Here is a 20,297-nt window from a genome sequence, read left to right as displayed (position 1 = left end):
GGACATTATTGCACAAATTGACTACGTTCTACAGTAAGCTCAATAAGGCTTGAGTTGGGTTGGGTTATATACAACGATATATATAATATACAAATACTTAAATACATAGAAAACTTTCAAGACGCAGCAACAAATATTCGTGCTCATCACACAAATTTTTTCGTACGTCGCACCATCTATAGTTAAATAGCGGTACTGATAATCCCGCTACTCGACGCTAGATGTCAATAATAAGCATTTTGGTCCCAAAACTGATGTATGGAGTGAGCACTCTTATGTTAATTTTTTATTTCTCTGATAAATTAGAGCTTTGACATTTTGGCAGTGTATGCCATGACATTTAGAAACTCCTAAAACAGGAAATTGGATATGAGAGGAAATAAAAACAGTTTTAACTACATACTTGTATTATTCATCTGAAGGCAAGTTATTTCAACACGTACATAAGTTAACATATATATCTTATCATAGGTATATCTACAGTAACTGACGTTTGTACAGTATATCACAACAGCAAAATAATGAACCTTTTAAAGCTATCTTATTAGTGCGGGTTGTATCGAATATGGCAGCCGATTCTGTATAATAAATAAAAAATATGTTCATAAATGCCTTAGGTACCTACTTATGTAAAATAACATTGTACTTGTTAAGAAATCGGCTGCATTATTACATGCACCTATGCATAGAAAAAACATTTGTTTTAAACACCATAGAGAAATAAGAAAGCATAGTGCTCACTCCATACATCTTTCTTATCAAAACGCTTATTACGCGGATTTATCAGAGGGCCTACCGCGAACCACGTTCGACGTGTTGCCTCCCTGTCACACTTACGCACGAATTCACAAGTGTGACAGAGAGGCAACACGTCGAACGTGGTTCGCGGTAGGCCCTCAGTACCGGTTCTTGACGTTACGAGTGTCGCGACTGACGAAAAGTGTAGTGTGTGCTCAACAATTTGCAACTAATATTACAAGCAGTTGAAAATAGACTTCCGATGAATCCAGTTAATATTAGCTGAAAATTGTTGAGCATTAGACTTTTCGTTCGTCGCGACATCTATTGTCAAGTAGCAGTACTGATGAACCCGCGAGAAGTCGACTACGAAAATAATAAGCGTTTCGATAAGAAAACTGATGTACGGAGTGAGCACATAGCACGTTTTGGGGGAGAGAGGGGGTCAAGAGAGTGACATGTTGTGACAAAGGGGGGAGGGGGGAGTCACAAACGTTGAGACGTCATTTTAACATCATCAGTAACCGATTTTTTTTTTTGTAAAGTTAAGTAACGAGTTTTTGGAATAATAATCGTTTTGTTTGTTTAATTTTCTTTCCTAATCGGTTTTGTGTTATGAATTTATTTATTCTTTTATCATAAATTCGACGTTACACCAGGGGGGAGGGGTTTGCCAAATTTGATTGTGACATGGAAGGAGGGGGGGGGGGGGGAGTCAAAGAGCCTAGAAATTCGTGTGACGTAATTAAAGTGGAATGGGAAACTGCTGATCACTGCTGATCTAATAAGGAGATAGCACCAGCTGACCGTCTCGAAATCTGGATCTAATAACCTGGAAACCGGCTTTGCCCCTGCCCCTCGATAATTTTTTTCGAATTTTAATAATTATAGGAGTTAGTATAGCAATTCTAATTTGTATGGAATTGGTTTTTCGCACGTAATATATTAAATATATATATATATATATATATATATATATATATGGGAATAATTTTACACAGATCGACAGCCCCAAACTAAGTAAAGCTTGTACTGTGAGTAGTAGGCGACGATATACTATGTGTTTTTCCACGTATAGTGGAGCCGCTAACCACGAATAGTAGTCAGCATCAAAAGTAGCGGATCGAATAATGCTTCATAAGTATCTACCGTTATGTAACAGCTTAACAGAAAGTCACGTCATTAATATAGAACAATTAAGACTGTAAAATATATACTTTTGCACGTGAATTTTAGAAAAAAAATTATATATTTGGAAAAGTTATCTGGGATGTCAGATACTCTTGGCGCGTTGTTTCATCCGCTACTATTGATGCTGACTGTACGATGAGTTTTATCACCAAATCACCCCCCCATACCTGTTTTTTCTCAACCATTTTAAAAACGCAATAGGTCAATGGACTGAAAATGGTACATTAACCAAGAGCAGTCATGTTTGACGCCATATAAAACTTTAAGGGAGTGCATTTTTAAAATGGTTGAGAAAAAACATAGGTATGGGGTGATTTTTCGATAAAATTCATCGTACTGGCTCCACTATACGTGTACAAACACATTGTATATACGTATATACATAAGAAAACACCCATGACTTGAGGAACAAATATCTGTGTTCATCACACAAATAAATGCCCTTATCGAGATTCGAACCCGAGACCATCAGCTTCATAGGCAGGGTTACTACCCACTAGACCAGACCGGTCGCCTTAACCCTTATAATCAACAATCCTAAAAAGTCAAACGAAGGGCAACAGCTATGGTCAATATACATCATATAGTGTAATCATACTTTCTATAATGTTAATATCCAGAGAGGGAAATGAGGATTCTTAGAGTTTTTTACGGTGAAATTGCACTTGTCTTGAACAGAATTGGGAACTTTATCTATGCACCAAATATCAAAATCTGATGAAAATAACAGTCAAATTAAAATCCGCTCAAATATATATTTGAATTGTTTTTCAAGTCATTACCCTGTACGGTAATTAAAGAGGGAAAATTCTTTACTATTTCAGAAAAAAAAAAACCTCATAAGTTGTTTAAGCACCAGGGGTGGCTCATTCCGCGATTTCGCGTCGCTACAAGTACACGCGGCCCGCACCAGATCAGGGGGCCTACCGCGAAAACCAAAATTCGCAAATTGCGGGGATCTTTCTCTTTTACTCTCATTAAGACGTAATTAGAGTGACAGAGAAAAATGCCCGCAATTGACGAACTTCGATTTTCGCGGTTATAGCCCTGGTGTCTAGCAGTAGTGGTCGCCGCGCCGCGACGGAACGGACGCTTGCTCGCGCTTGCGCCATCTTGCGGTCATAACTATCCTAATACACGCGTTTTGTTAGAGAGTGAACCTTCTGTACGTAGTACCACAGTTACTATTATTTATTCTGTGACAGCACACGAATGGATGAATTGTTTTGAGTGAGATTTTACAGTACAATCGAGGACTTTTATGAAATGTTAAATGAAATCTACCTTCAACGGCACATTTTCATATTATGCTATAATTGCAATATTATTTATTAACTACTTAAAACTAATTATTTTACCTAACAATATAATCTAGTTGCATATCACTCTCACAAAATAATGATAAGAAATGGCATTGAATAAATATTTGTCAATGTTTTTTTTTTTTTTATAAACTATAATAAGGTTTATAATAGTTATTTGCGATACAAGTGCGGAAAGTAGAAAATTATTCGCACGTATATCTTACAACGTTTAACAGTACATATGGCCCTTAAATTTTTTGACATAGCCAGGGAAAGTAGCACCATATTACTGTAAAAACTAAATAGTTTTTACGGATAAATATCCGTGATGTTGTCATTTTCTGAATTATTATCTACTTAACCTATTCAAATAAATGGAATGGCTATTTATTATAGTGGAAAATACAAAAGATTACCATTTTTTTAAACAATCCAAGGAAATATACACCTTAATACCGACGCAATAGGATTAAATTCGCCTTAAGTGTTTATAAATTACGTTCATCTCAAATATTTTCAACTACAATTTACTATTTTTAATCTCAACATAAAGTATACTTACAAATTGTACTATGAATAATAATTATCACACATTAACATTATAGGCCAAGAGCTAGCTACGTAATTCAATATCTATTTGTATTGAAGGGAGTGCCATTATTTTAAAACTAATAAAAGTCAGCGTTTTAGATACTAGCTCCTGGTCTATTAGTTCATATCACGATATTTCACTTTAACCTTTTCGACGCCAATGACGTATATTTCCACACCGTAGGTGCAAGGTCGAAGACGGATTAATCCGTAACAGACCACAGAGCAACATAGACCTACCTGCATATGAATAAAGTTCAATTTCAGTTTTGACACTTCGGTGACGTGGCGTCCGAGTGACAGCAGTGTTTGACACGGCGTCGAAAAGGTTAATAAACATACTTTATTCAATAAGCAACCAAAATAAAATTGACATTATAAAATTGTGCATTTAAAAATGTATATTTCATTTGTTTTAAAATAAATTTTAATATGTAAGTTACGAACGAAACAAATATGTGACGTTCCACGGGTAAAGGTACCTTATGGCCGCTGGCGCTGACACTATTATTAATAAGATACTGAAACTGTTCTACGCGACGTAAGCGCCAACCGTCATAAGGTACCTTTACATCAGTCACATATATATTTGTGACAATGTCGATGTTGAGCTCTCAAGTATTTGTAAGAGATCTTTAAATCTAATTAAGAGACATTTAAATCTAAACGAATAATAAATAATAATACTTTTTCACAAACAAACATTACTAGCAATACTGTTAAGCATTATGTAAACATCACTTTAAACGCCGAAATCCCGAAATGTCAGCACTCAATTGTCAATTCTAATGCAAGTATTTTTTTTATTAGCCTAAAAGAACATAATATGGTGGAGTAAAACCTAGATGTTTGTTTGTTGTGAATGTTTCAACACAAGCCTTATTGAGCTTACTGTGGGACTTAGTCAATTTGTGTAATAATGTCCTATAATATTTTTTATTATTTATTTATTTATTAGGCTAGTACTTCGGGTAAAAAGAATCTTTTAAAAATACTGACAATACAAAGAGTATAAAATCAAATATAGTAAAAATAATTTTGTAAATGAGTAATTATATATGTCATTTTTAATATTATTTGCAACCGCGGCCGGCAAAACGTCCCACTTTGTCGCTTGCCATATGGACGCCTTGACAGGTTATTCGTATAAATATACATGCGAATGTAGTCCTTATGGCAAGCGGCAAAGTGGAACGTTTTGCCGGCCACGGTCACATTTAGTATTACAAGTTACCTACGTACAGGCAAGAGTGTTAGGCTTCTTCTTATATTCATAACTAGTTACAACACACTTATATAATTTTATTGCATTTTGATTTCTATTAGTCTAAAGCAGATCTCCTATATTTATTTTATCACCATTAGACACTAAAAATAGTCCTAAAAGTATTAATTTAATAATTTTCCACAAAAAGGCGGCTACGCGTAAATTTTCCCACCATTTTCTTTTAAAACACATGTATTAAAAAAACTAAACAAAGGTTTTGAGTATTAAATATGAGAATCAATTAGTTATCCTGCTCAAATTATGTTAAGGAACTATTTCATTAATTTGTCATTTGTTATTAATTTAAAGTTTAAATTCCATAAAAATATGTGACCGAAACCGGCAAAACGACTCACCTTGTCGCTTGCCATAAGGACGCCTTGGTTATTCGTATAAAAATACAAGCAAATCTAGTTCTTATGGCAAGCGACAAAGTGGGACGTTTTGCCGGCCGCGGTCATATATACTCTGGCAAGTAGCTTTGACAGAAAAAAGGCGGCATATTTTAGAAATGTAAGTGCGAAAGATGAACGTTTCACACTGGATTTAAATTTCGAGCTTTTTTTTGCTGGCAGTGATGATTTGCAAGAGTATATGTACACAAATAAAATTAAGAATATTTTTTTATGGTAGTCGAATTACAGTGAGTCAAAATTCGAACTATACAGTGTGTAAATCCAATGCATGCAATAAATTATACCAGACATAGAATTTACGCGTGTTATCATGAGTTAAGAAGTATTTTTAAGTTACACTTAACACGTTAACAATCCCCATACTTCATTGTATTCATTTTCTCGTACGTCCAAGCAAATTACTTCAATCACACGTCCATGCTCCAGATATGTGTCACTAAAAAAAACAAGCACACACTCGAATTAAAACAATAACTGTCTGCATGCTGTTGTCTAACTAGCCAAAAATATTATTATATAAGAATTATCCCTTTATTATTATGCAGTATGAAGTTATACTAAGTGCCTACCTGGTCGTATCTTCGTGACCCATATGTGGTGCACGGACGTGCGGAGATAGTTCAGCGTGACCCATATATGGGGCACTGGACTGTGAACGTGTTAATTCGTAATTAATATTTGAAAATTTACCGAGCAGCAATATACTTGTACTGCAAACATTACAAGACATGACATTACGCGATACGAGTTTTTTTTTTATAGTAACTGCAAACAAACGTTCTCGTAACTTGTGTGTTCTCGTAACTTCACATTGCGGGCCCAATTATTTGGTATAGTTAATATTTTCATTGTATTTCTAAGTAAAAGTCATCTCAATATACTTCGTAGGTCGTATTAACACCGTTTAAAGATTTGCCCGTATTGAATTCACACACTGTATATCGCATAAATTAAACATATAAACATACGGACAAACATATTTACATACTTTTACATATAATTTGGACTGTGCAAGTTTTTGCCTACTTCGATCCTTCAGATAAATTTCTTTGCCCATACTGATATGTCCATTATTTAAAAAAAAATAAGCTGCCTAAAATTTGTAAAGCGTCATTATGTGCCAAATTGTAGTATTTTGGCATTTGTATAGCTATCATTATATTTATTATTTATAATGCTTATTGATAGGCAAGTATTGCTAAATACATGAAATAGAAGTGGCCTAAATGTAAACAATCTTGTCAAATTACTTTCAGTGCAATGAGTTCAGGTCCTTCTCTGAACGCAACTCGCTAAGCACTGAGCGGACGGCCGTGCGCGCCCGCGCGGATATCATTGTTATTGAGTTGTTATTTGTAACAAAATAAGTAAGTAGACTAATTGTAAGTAATATCTATCCTTTTTCTATTTTCCTCATTGACGTATTAAAACAAATGGACGCCCAATGCCAAAATATATTGAGAAAACTGACTTTAGGAAATGCGTTCCAGTAGATGCTAATAACGCTTCTTTATAATTTTTGACAAGATGAGTATTTCATAGAAAAGTTATTTTAATGCGATACAATTTAAGTGTCAAATTTGCAAACGCACGTTTCTAAATATTTAATACTTTATGGTTCAATGACGTTTTCGTATGTTGATCATGGCATAAAAATCAAAATGAATAGCGAGTGAATGAATTATTACGTACCATGAAATTACGACGAATTCACATTAGTTCTGTTAGAATATCAATAGAACTCACCGAAAGAAATATATGCCACCCTTTTTTTCTTGTTGTTTTGCTATTATAAGCGCCTTTTCAAAAAACATTTCGTCATGTTTGACAGTTGTCGTTGTCGACGGCCCAAACGAGACTGGGAGAAATAGTCGTGCCCAAGCCGTTCGAGCATTACTTTTGTGGGCCCATTTTTTTCGGTTGATTGTGAATCCAGTTCATTATACTTTGTAAATCACAATGTATGTATAATGTATGTGTGTAAATCTGTCTATTTTTAACTGTATGGTGCACAATAAAGAATATTTACTTACTTAAATCAATGTTTTTCCTTATTACTACAGTTTTAACCATAGTTTAAAAGTATTTGATACGTTTTCCAATCCACCATAGTCTTCGCATTAATCCAAATATTCCGAATACCAAACATGTTATGAAATTAAAGGCAAATCTAAACTTATGCCTGTATTAACTGAGTCAAGCATGAAAGAGGTCTGTTGGCTCTCAATATCCAGTGTCACTCTAATCTCAAAATAAATACTACGCCTGTTTATTGCGTTTTGTACCTTATTCCTATAAGCGTACATTTCAACATCAAGCGGCAACGTACAGCTGCAGAGATAACTTATCCCCTGCAAAAACTTGTTTGACAGGGGTCAGTTATTTATGTAGCTGTCCCCTACCATTATAGGGCACCAAAAAAGGGTCCAGCCACTTCCAAATTACTGAGTTTTTGCCTTATTGCTATATGAGTAATGCTTCTAGCCAATAACAAACGTTAAGCATTTCATACCGTATTGCTATAGACGTAGGGTTCCAAATCGTGCCTCAGGAGATTGTCGCGATCGCGGGTGGCGACGCCAACGAGGCGTTCGCAGACATCTTGCAGTTGCTTGTTGTATTTCATACCGTATTTGTACAGATGTAGGGTTCAAAATCGTGCCTAAGGAGATTGTGGCGATCGTGGCTGCGGTGTGGTGACGGCAACGAGGTGTTTGCAGACATATGACAGTTGCTTGTTGTATTTCATACCGTATTTGTACAGATGTAGGGTTCAAAATCGTGCCTCAGGAGATTGTGGCGACCGTGGTTGTCGGGTGGCGACGCCGGCGAGTCGCTCGCACACATCTTGCAGTTGCTTGTCGAGCATTAGAGATGCGATCTGCTCATCTGTTAGCATGTCCACACTGGAAATATGACAAAATGTTTTTAATTAATTTCTAATTTGTTAGGAAAGGCCATTTACTAATAAGTAGTGGCCAATAACTATAGCAGTCACCCTAGATGGATGCCGACTATAGGTATCAGGCACGCATGAGTCGGTAACACATGAACTGCGAGAAGAAAGCACGCGCGAGGGGGAGGTGCGGTGCGGGGGGCGGGTTGGCTGCCGTATATAGATGGATGCTGACTGTAGGTACCAGGCACGCATGAGTCGGCAAGACATACCTGGCCAAGCTGTCGGTGTCGGAGTTCCCATCCGCTGAACTGCGAGAAGAACGCACGCGCGAGGGGGAGGTGCGGTGCGGGGGGCGGGTTGGCTGCCGTATATAGATGGATGCTGACTGTAGGTACCAGGCACGCATGAGTCGGCAAGACATACCTGGCCAAGCTGTCGGTGTCGGAGTTCCCGTCCGCTGAACTGCGAGAAGAACGCATGCGCGAGGGGGAGGTGCGGTGCGGGGGGCGGGTTGGCTGCCGTATATAGATGGATGCTGACTGTAGGTACCAGGCACGCATGAGTCGGCAAGACATACCTGGCCAAGCTGTCGGTGTCGGAGTTCCCGTCCGCTGAACTGCGAGAAGAACGCACGCGCGAGGGGGAGGTGCGGTGCGGGGGGCGGGTTGGCTGCCGTATATAGATGGATGCTGACTGTAGGTACCAGGCACGCATGAGTCGGCAAGACATACCTGGCCAAGCTGTCGGTGTCGGAGTTCCCGTCCGCTGAACTGCGAGAAGAACGCGCACGCGAGGGGGAGGTGCGGTGCGGGGGGCGGGTTGGCTGCCGTATATAGATGGATGCTGACTGTAGGTACCAGGCACGCATGAGTCGGCAAGACATACCTGGCCAAGCTGTCGGTGTCGGAGTTCCCGTCCGCTGAACTGCGAGAAGAACGCACGCGCGAGGGGGAGGTGCGGTGCGGGGGGCGGGTTGGCTGCCGTATATAGATGGATGCTGACTGTAGGTACCAGGCACGCATGAGTCGGCAAGACATACCTGGCCAAGCTGTCGGTGTCGGAGTTCCCGTCCGCTGAACTGCGAGAAGAACGCGCACGCGAGGGGGAGGTGCGGCGCGGCGTGCGGGGCGCGGAGTGGCTGCCGCGCTCACCGAACAAAGATAGCCCTGGGGAAAAATATTAATTATACAAATACAATTGGTATATTTCGAAAAAATATTAGACCAGTTACATTTTAGACCCAGCAATAGAAAAATCCAAAATTTGCTTAGGAACTTTGATTAATTTAAATCGATGATAAAAAATATAACTCTGTTGCGTGATTTTTAGGGTTCCGTAGCCAAATGGCAAAAAACGGAACCCTTATAGATTCGTCATGTCCGTCTGTCTGTCCGATTCTGTCACAGCCACTTTTTTCCGAAACTATAAAAGCTATACTGTTCAAACTTGGTAAGTAGATGTATTCTATGAACCGCATTATGATGTTTACACAAAAATAGAAAAAAAAACAATAAATTTTGGGGGTTCCCCATACTTAGAACTGAAACTCAAAAAATCTTTATTCATCAAACCCATACGTGTGGGGTATCTATGGATAGGTCTTTAAAAATGATATTGAGGTTTCTAATATCATTTTTTTCTAAAGTGAATAGTTTGCGCGAGAGACAGTTCCAAAGTAGAACCCCCCCCCCCCGTAACTTCTAAAATAACAGAATGTAAAATCTAAAAAAAAATATGATATACATTGCCATGCAAACTTCCACCGAAAATTGGTTCGAACGAGATCTAGTAAGTAGTTTTTTTAATACGCCATAAAATTAAAAAAAAAATTTTTTTTTCATCAAACCCATACGTGTGGGGTATCTAAGGATAGGTCTTCAAAAATGATATTTAGGTTTCTAATATCATTTTTTTCTAAACTGAATAGTTTGCGCGAGAGACACTTCCAAAGTGAAAAAAAGTGTGTGTCCCCCCCTGTAACTTCTAAAATAACGGAATGAAAAATCTAAAAAAAATATATGAGATTACCATGCAAACTTCCAACGAAAATTGGTTTGAACCAGATCTAGTAAGTAGTTTTTTTAATACGTCATAAATGGTACGGAACCCTTCATGGGCGAGTCCGACTCGCACTTGGCCGCTTTTTTGTATGCGAACCACCTTAACCTTTCGAGACCCGGACAAATATAGCGACATTCCGTCATTGGTTTTAGAAGCTGGCTACCCAGGGAGGAGCCCACGGGTCTCAAAAGGTTAAATCTTTTAGAAATAAAATTGGCCCGTGGCTAGCTAGTCCAGGGGCTTCCAAAAAATGATTATTATTATTATTATTATACAGAACCGTGTTTAGCATGCAACCCCTTATTACGCCATTGACCGAGCGTTAGCTAGTTTCCATCAGTGACAGCGCCATCTAGGGAGGTATTTAGTAAACTTTAAAATGAAACTTGGTATGATAACAAAGATCTATGAATTGTAAAAGGATGGTATTCCATCTGTCCAATAACTTGGTCCGATGTGTATTTGCGTCTCACATTTTGCTTAATGAGTTTTGGTCTTGCCCCGCCATTGCTTACCGCTGAGTGTGTGTAGGTGTGGAAGGTTTAACGGCCGCTATATGACGGCACCGCTATCCTAGGAAACCAGCGCTTAATGATGACGCGTTTTGTGTGTCATTCAACTATTTCTTGGAGTTCTGCCCCGTCAGCCAGGCGACACAATAGTAGTGGCTCCATATAGAGCTAAACATCTCGGTTCCCCGAGAGACCTCCCCGACCTTAACATTTAAGGTTTGATAGGATTGCTCGAGGAGCTGGGCTAGCAGGATTAGCCCACCCCCACATGTCACGCAAATTAGGCGCCAGTCGTAGAGTTGCGGAAATTCGCCCGATTACAATACATATAGCGGCCGTATTAATACGGACGCAATAAGAAGGTTCCTTCAATCACCGCCCTCTAGGAAACCGCGCCATTTTCTTTACATAGGCAACGTTTGACGTAATTTCACGGCACCGTTATACTAGGTAACCAAAGCGTAATATTAGTTCAAATTTGAACTTTAATGGTTGTCAACAGAGTTGAATATCATATCCGCCATATATGGCTTCGTATACGGTAAGGGGTTAATTGGAAGGTTAATATTAAACAGCAAATTGTAACCGCGCCTATCTGCAACCGTGTTCGGTGGCAAAAGTGTTAAATATGAACAAAATTACACCATAATTCAAAATAATTTATTATTTTATTATATTGATACTATTTAAAAACTGGCTCCTTCATACCAATCGCTCCTCTTATATCTATGAAAAGAGACCTTATTGTCGATGGCGCTTACGTCGCACTGCGTCGCGCAGCGTTGTATTTGTATCGGAGCATCGTTTTAACAGCGGAAGCGCCATCGACAATAAGGTCCCTTTTCATAGATGACGTCACATTTATTAATTCATTAAATCAAAACTTGTTTGATTTGTCAATGTTTAACTGGACCCGCCCATCCATCTTCATACCACTTGAGGCCAGGCCAATCAGTCTTCTAAACTGGACCAATTAGCCTACAAACAATACAAACATTACCGGTTGAAACTTAACAGAAACAAATAATATACTGGAACACTTAATAAGAGAACTATGTCGTCCTAGCATTCGTCAGTTTCCACTGGTTATGGCGACATCTAGTAAACTATTAAAAGAAACGTGGTATAGGGCTAGAAACTAGGACATTAGAAAGGAACGAAAATTTTGGCATGCCGCGCGAAATTTGCGACGGAAGATATGGCGCGAGTTTTAACGTTTTACCTCAATAACTCTGGAAATAAAGTTTTGCATGTCAAATCGCTCGGTAATATCCTTGATACATTGTTTGCCATTTAAACTTCACTCCGCATTATTATCAATATATTAAGAAACATTTAGGCCCGTGACTAGTTAGTCCAATGGCTTCCAAAAATAAAAGTATTTTACTACTATTATTAAACAGAAGTGAATGTAAGTTGGCAAGAGTCTGTCCTTAATATAGTCTAGTTTTTGTGATTTTGTGACTAGAACGGGACTTAATCGCGTATACTTAAGTTTTTAAATTTACCTCTGACGTTTCGAGGACGGCGTTGTCCCCGTGGTCTCGGATAAGAATGGCTTAAGTTGACATCAACATCTTCTAGCCGCGCGAGTTTTTCGAACTACCCGCACTTGGTCTTGTTTATTGACTTGAACATTTTGCGCACTAGGGATGTTACTTGTTACTTGGTCGACACACTACACTAACGATATTCGATTTTTCAACTATCGATATTTGTTTCCGCTCACATTTCATGTTTAGGAGTGGAATAGTTCGGTCTAGTACTGGGGAGAATTGCGTCCTTTTGACTTTAGTACCTGTACTACACAAGCCTACCGTGTAATCAACGCGCCCACTGTGGAGGAGGGGCAATTTCCCCAGAGTCGGGTCCTGAGTTCGGACGGCATATATTATACTTACATAAATTCAAATTTGTTACTCCGCGCCCCGGTACTGATCTCCGAACCTCCCGTAGCCTTCAACTTATTGTCCCTCGACATCGTACAGGTTTCATGTCGAATTCCTTCAACATTCAGGCAATCCGGCTGTGGAATGATCTTCCTCTCTCTATGAGACAAGCCCAGAACAAATTCTCCTTCAAGCGCATGTTGCGCAAGCATCTGTTTGACAAGGTTCAAAGGTCGTCCTCATGATGTTTCACAATGGGTATATATTTATGTATGTTTGTATGTATATTTTTGTATCATATTATTTATGTACGTATAAAATAAAAATAAAATAAATAAAAGAGCTTTATTTCTTCCACACATACTTTAAACAAAATAAATATAGAAATTAAAATAAAATAATTTAACTTAAAATTTGACTTAAAAAATATGTGGGCCCCTTTCGGGTAAAGGCCTCCCCCAAGCTATTCCACTTCTCTCTATCTTGGGCTGTCTCTAGCCATTTTGGACCCGCTGTTGCTACTAATTCGTCAGACCATCTGCCACATGGTCGACCTCTGCCTCTTGAGCCCTGTGGCCCAGGCCATTTTACGATTCTTATGGTCCATCTGTCGTCTCTATATCTGGCCACGTGTCCTGCCCATTTCCACTTTCTCTCGAGTGAGAATGTTAAGGCGTCTCTAATTTTAGTTTTTCTTCGGATATCATCATTCCTTACTCTATCCTTTAATTTTAAGCCTAGTAGGCTTCTCTCCATTCGCTTCTGCGTTATTTGTATTTTTTGCCTGGTTGTGTAATCGAACGTCCAAGTTTGACAACCATAGGTGAGGCATGGTAGTATTTCCGAATCCATCACTATTTTTTTTGGTAGGCAGAGGGAGTTGTGATTTAAAAATTTCTTTATTTGCCCAGTATTTCTTCCAGCTAATTGGTATTCTTCGGTCGACTTCTGTAGAGGGGGGGGGGGGGGGGGGGATGTACGTATAATTTTATATAATTTTGCGATATATTTTTTGTCATTTTACTCTGTATTCTGACCAATTAGGACCTTTCGGTTTGGCTCATGGTTGACTGGTAGAGAATGGCTTCTGGCATTAAGTCCGCCATTTGTACTCTTCATGTATTGCGCAATAATGTTTAAATAAATAAATATACTACTCTTTGTCGGACAGCCGCTGGCGAAGTTGCGGAAGAGTACTTCGGCATTCTTGTGGCCTCGCCATACAGCCCTGAAGCGGCAAAGAGGGGGTGGTTTAGTGGATAAACCATGGGTCACATTAGCATATATGGGAGTCCCACATAATCATCCAAGGCCCATCCCCGCGCCTGGGTAGTATGCGTAATGCATTCCCCCTCTATAAATAAATGAGCTTTAAGGGGCTCCTTGCGGTATTCATCGATTTTTGACTAGTTTTGAGTCGTTATTCCTACATTTGCACTACAGATAGAATGATAAGACAAACGCTATCGGTTCGTCAATCTTTTATCTCCATTCTGGTCTGCCAGATTTAGAAAGAAATGAACACTTTTTATTGTCTAAAAAACACTATTCGTTACTCGATTGCTGTGAAGGATTTTACATGTACGAAATCTACACATTTCGGTTCGTCTTTGACATCTCTAAATACTGGTCAGAGATTTTAATTTTAAACTAATTAACACAACAGTTATGGCCAGTAAACCAGTTTTTTGGCCTAAAATTGTTAAAAATGCAAAATATCTCGAAGACAGTGAACTTTGAAGTAAATATGGGATACTATATTGCTTACAGCCGTTGCTGTTAATATGATTAGGTACAAAAAACATAGAAAACTAAGGGATTTAGATCGAAGGTCATTGACGTTAGGGACCCCCTTAAGAGGGGCCTAATGCAAAAGTGCATTTATTATTTACAATTTTTACTCATTATTACTTCGTTCTACTAAATGTATAGTTCGAAAAACTCGCGCGGTTAGATGTTGATGTCAATATTAGCCAGTCTTCTCCGAGACCACGGGGACAACGCCGTCCTCGAAACGTAAGAGGTAAATTTAAAAAAATTATACGCGATTAAGTCCCGTTCTAACCATAAAAATCACAAAAACTAGACTATATTTCCAAGGACATAGTTTTCTTATTAAGTGTTAGTGTTTTAGTTTATTATTTGTTGCTGTCATGTTTCTGTCTGTAATTTTTGTAGGCTAATTGGTCCAATTTAGACTGATTCTTGCAAGAAAAATATACCAAACTTTCCACACATTTTTCGCTCCTTCCAATTAGTTCCATTCCGTTAATCTATGGATTGGAAAATTCATACCACTCGTTTCCCGTTTACCATTAACTTTTGGCCTCATTGGCTTACAAAAATAGTCACTAATGTCAATCATATTGAAATAATTACGTAATAGAACGGAACACATAATACCATATAACTCTGTTGACTTTGCGTTCGCTAGTTTCCACTGGTTAGAGCGACATCTATGGAGGCATTTAGTAAACAATAAAAGTAACATGGTATATGCGTAGTTGTGACAACTGTACTAAACCCCGCACTAACTAACATATAACGGCAAGTTAAATGAAAGCTAGTAAAAAAACACTTACGATCATGACGTGTTTTTTGAAGAACGCCCTTAAAAAAAACTCTGACTTATTTCATTTCTCAATAAAAAGACACGTCACAATCGCTTACCTTCATTCTATGTGCCCGAGTGGACGCTCGAAGCGGAGCGTTTGGCGGGGTGTACACTTAGTGTAAGTCCTGAGTGGACGCTGGAGTTGTGCGTGCAGCGGGGCGGGGCGTGCGGCGTACATATTAAACAAATGCAAACGTATAGGAGCGGCCGCACTGCACGCTGCTCACAGCACGTGAGCCCGCCGCCACGCTGCACGCCGCGCCGAGCGAGCGCCCACTCAGGCCTTACACTAATGCTAAAAAACGAAGTATAATATAGGTTATAGGTATACGCGGGCTTGATTTCTGTAACTCGACGTCATATTATCACGCCTATTTTGCGTGGTGGGTTGTCGGTATAAGTATAATATAAGGTTTTATATGATATTTTACAGATGTAGTTGTGGCGGCTCCGAGTAGTAGATGGCGTACGTGTGGGTATGATACGGGACCACTGTATGTTCTTCAATTCGGCCAGGGAATTCTCAAAACCGATCCGTGTCAGTGTTTGTTTTTATTTATGTGTACAGTCGCCATCAGATATATCGGAGCGGTCAAGATGGTCAAAAATATCTGAACACGCACCTGACGCCTTGGAAATAGAGGCGTGTACAGATATTTGTGAGCACTTTGGCCGCTCCGATATATCTGATGGCGACTGAACCTGGGTCGTATTTTCGTTAGCGTTCATTTAACCCTACAAAATGTTTAACTAATGGCGTTATTCATAAACGCGTTACTGGTCTGAATTAGCTACGAATCGTTTGTATTCATCTGTCATTTTGACTAATGTATTTGTAAGAAAGGGATAAAACATAATTTAACCAAGGGAAGTAATTAAATGATCAGCCGTTTATAAAACTGATCTGCAAAAAAAATTGACATTAAATCATTCGGATATTCATTCGCATACAATCATTTTGCTGGCAATAATTAAAAATTGTGTTGCTCAACAATTTACAGCTAATATTACAGGCAGAAGGATTTGAAAAGTTGCGGTTAATCGGTTAAAATTAGCTGAAAATTTATCAGCACCGCTTGACATCTATTGTCAAGTAGCAGTCCTGATAAAGCCGCTACGGGACGCTAGATTTCGACTACGAAAGTAATAAGGGTTTTCATGGGCGTAGGCAGGGGAGTTCACCCCCCCCCCCCCCCCCCCAGTTCACTGCCTAGCTACGCTCTTGAGCGTTTTGGTACGAAAACTGATGTACGGAGTGAGCACTCTATACTTATTTCTTTATGCCTCGACTTACCTTGGAACATCTCCTTGATTTCCTTGACTTTTTCACCGGTGTCATGCAGTATGGCATCTAGGGACTGCCGTCTGCCCTTCTCGGCTTTCTCCAAGTCAGCTCGGAGTAGAGCTGTTCGGTCCATGGAACTTCTGAAAATTATGTGAATTAATTTGAATAATGAGCCAATCATTGTGTGTTCAGAGTTCGACATCTTTTTCGTGTCTAGTCTTAGCCCAGCTTCGTTGAAATAAGTTTTTTTTTAATAAATAAATTTTTGGCAAAAATTCATTGGTACAATCTTTTATCGCTGACTACTTTTTTGCCACAGGAAACTACTACTCGTTGAGACAATCCTAAAAACCCCAAATACAATTAGGTTGCGTTGTTTTATGACAGAGTTCCTATGGCCACCTCCTGTCTCCATCATCAGATCAGCTCGATGGTGCCATAATATTGCGTTGTCACCCGACTCACATATGTAAGCAAATTTTCAGCTTCATCGGTAACCAGGAAGTGGGTCACATTTAACTTGCAAGATTTTACCAGTACATACATACATAGTTACATTGCAAGTTAAATAAAAGCTTGTAAAAAACATTTTTGATATAAGTTTTATCGCTGACTGTACTTTTCTTTCAACAAGTAACTACAATACACTCATTGAGACAAATTGAAAAAACCCAAACATAGACACACAGAGTTCCTATGGCCACCTCCTGTCTCCATCATCAGATCAGCTCGATGGTATCATAATATTACATTGTCATCAAACTTACGTATGTATGTGAAGTTTCAGCTCAACCGAATAATGGCAAGTTGGTCTAATTTAGCTTGCAAGACTTAGTTAGTCGAGTACGTTTGTATGGAAAAATGACCACTCCACTTGCCTCTTAATCTTGGCAACTACTCTATTGAATTCGTCGTTTTAGAGTTCCTATATCTACCTTGAACTTTGGCGTCGGGGGGCAAGAAATGTTGGTGGACGAGGTAAGCGAGGCCCGCTATAACTAACCGTATTATACGACGGGGTGACGCAGCAGACACCTTGGACTCGCCAGGGCTCGGCGGTGACGGTTGGTCAGGGGACGATCGAGGCCTCAGCGAGCATTTCTCGAAGCTGACCTGTCAATAAAATACACGTTTTCAGCCTGATTTTGTTAAAATAAAATACGTTCTCAAATAAACTACATACACTTAGGTGCAAAACTGACCCAATAGTAGCATATTAGAAGAATGTGGAGAAGTTGATGTCGATCAAGGGGAGGGGCACATGATTAATACATAACAGTACTCCTTGAAATTGGCATTTACGGTTATTTTGTAATTTAGAATCGAAAAGAAGAAAAAAACAAGTTTTTATTTTTTCTACAATTTTTATTAAAATCATCATAAAATTGTTTTAATGGGGCATATTTTTGAAGTTACTTTAAGGTGACTCTTATAGTTCGGTGCCAAAGTGTACCATTAAAAACAGCCATAGAAAGTGTCTGTTAGTGAAATGCTAAAGACAATTGTTAGTTTGCCATAACTAGAAAACTATGTTCATAATTCAAACAGTTGATACCTCATTTTATAGAGGCTGAATTTTATAATTATGTTTGGTTCCCTATTTGGAGTTTCCATAGGAAGAACTCCCCCTATACTCTAGGTACCGCTGGAGAGACGAAGTGCAAAAAGACCTTAGCGAAGTCGGTGCCGTCGACTGGACAGAAACGGTTTTGGACAGAGAAGCATGGTGGTATTTGGTGTCGGAGGCCAAGATACACTTCGGGTCGCTGCGCCACAGCAGTAAGTAAGTATAGGAGGAACTAGAAATATTGGAAAAAATAAAAATGTATTTTTTTTTCTACTCTAATTACAAAATAACCTTAAATTCCAAGTATCATATGTTAGGTCGATTTGTAGAAAAATTTAAAGAGTACTGTTATGTATTAATCATGCGCTCCTCCCCTTGATCGACATCAACTTCTCCACATTCTACTAAGATGTTGTAGCATAGTGTGTGTGTGTGTAGAATGTGGAGAAGTTGATATTGGGAAAGTTTTGCACCTAAGTGTATGATATTTTTTCATCATAAACTGCATAAACAAGGGTTCGGGTGTCTTCCAGTCCGGGCCGCTCCAGTACCCACCTCCTCAGGACTAGAATAGTTCAAGTCTATCTGCATCCAGGTGTCTTCCAGCCCGGGCCGCTCCAGTGCCCACCTCCTCAGGACAAGAATAGTCCAAGTCTATCTGCATCCAGGTGTCTTCCAGCCCAGGCCACTCCAGTACCCACCTCCTCAGGACTAGAATAGTCCAAGTCTATCTCCGTCCAGGTGTCTTCCAGCCCGGGTTGCTCCAGTACCCACCTCCTCAGGACTAGAATAGTCCAAGTCTATCTGCATCCAGGTGTCTTCCAGCCCAGGCCAGTCCAGTACCCACCTCCTCAGAACTAGAATAGTCCAAGTCTATCTCCGTCCACGTGTCTTCTAGTCCGGGCCGGTCCGCTCTAGTACCCACCTCCTCAGGACTAGAATAGTCCAAGTCTATCTCGGTCCAGGTGTCTTCCAGTCCGGGCCGGTCCGCTCCAGTACCCACCTCCTCAGGACTAGAATAGTCCAAGTCTATCTGCATCCAGGTGTCTTCTAGTCCGGGCCGGTCCGCTCCAGTACCCACCTCCTCAGGACTAGAATAGTCCAAGTCTATCTCCGTCCAGGTGTCGTCCTGTCCGGGCCGCTCGGCGGCGGCGCGCCGCAGCCACTCCCGAACAGACGCGTCAGTGCTTTGAGAACACAGGTCTTCAAGGACGCCATTTGATGTGTCGCTGGCTAAGTCTGTGATGGTTGATGCTCGGTCTATTTCTATTGCTGAAAAAGGCGTTTAAAATTCAATCTTCTACTAAAATTTGTAGATTTTGACACACATTATGTAGCTTTTCAGAAAATTTAATTCTTATAACAAGTATTTTTAAGGCCTATCGAATGACATACCGCCTAAAAGTTATCTGATTTGCCCGAAGGTTGACTGGTAGGGAATGCCTTGTAGCATTAAGTCCGCCTTTAGTAAGTTTGTATTTTCATATGTGCAATAAAGATTAACATTTTAACCGCTTAGAATTTTTCATCGAGCGTGTGTGTCGCCGCCGGTACGAATACGAAGTTACACGAAGTTTTAAGTCTTATGTATCAGACTACGACGGTTAAAAGGTTAAATAATAAATAAATATGTCCATACGTTGATATTTGCTAGTTTATCCCCCCAAATAATTGATTTAACGATTTATCTACAAGACTAAGTACCGGCACACACAACACACATCCAGCTAATGTAAGGAACGCTAAGCACGAGGAATTTTGTAGTTAGCAAGAATACAATTATACGCGTACGATAGATAGGAAATGGTGGCTCAATGTTTACAATTTCAATACCATACGCCTTATCTCCTAGTCGCCCAGAAGTCTATACAAACGTTTCCCATTTCATATTTCGTAAACGTTTTCCATATATCGTTTTCCATTTTATAAACGTTTCCTATTTTTCAGAAGTTACAGATATCCG

The 20,297-nt window shown here is 39.4% G+C and overlaps 1 protein-coding gene across 3 annotated transcripts in view; it reads right to left on the bottom strand.

Moving 5' to 3' along the window:
* Window positions 1-389: 389 nt before the first annotated feature.
* LOC133530121 (SH3 domain-binding protein 5-like) overlaps window positions 390-20,297 on the bottom strand; it is a 30,789-nt gene continuing 10,881 nt past the window's right edge. The window contains exons 6-10 of one of the 3 annotated variants that reach the window (XM_061867962.1): window positions 19,416-19,606; window positions 17,771-17,880; window positions 16,777-16,907; window positions 9,138-9,572; window positions 390-8,413 (exon numbers count right to left, since the gene is read on the bottom strand). In XM_061867962.1, the coding sequence (XP_061723946.1) occupies window positions 8,400-8,413; window positions 9,138-9,572; window positions 16,777-16,907; window positions 17,771-17,880; window positions 19,416-19,606 (881 nt within the window). In that variant the 3' untranslated portion in view covers window positions 390-8,399. Of the gene's footprint in view, window positions 8,414-8,983; window positions 9,573-16,776; window positions 16,908-17,770; window positions 17,881-19,415; window positions 19,607-20,297 lie in introns of all 3 variants that reach the window. The other 2 variants (XM_061867961.1, XM_061867963.1) reach the window with 2 other exon arrangements.

Source organism: Cydia pomonella, chromosome 22, assembly GCF_033807575.1.
Source record: "Cydia pomonella isolate Wapato2018A chromosome 22, ilCydPomo1, whole genome shotgun sequence".
Taxonomy (NCBI): Eukaryota; Metazoa; Arthropoda; class Insecta; order Lepidoptera; family Tortricidae; genus Cydia; species Cydia pomonella.
Note: the sequence above shows the minus strand (reverse complement) of the source record. Positions and strands in the feature narration are given on the sequence as shown.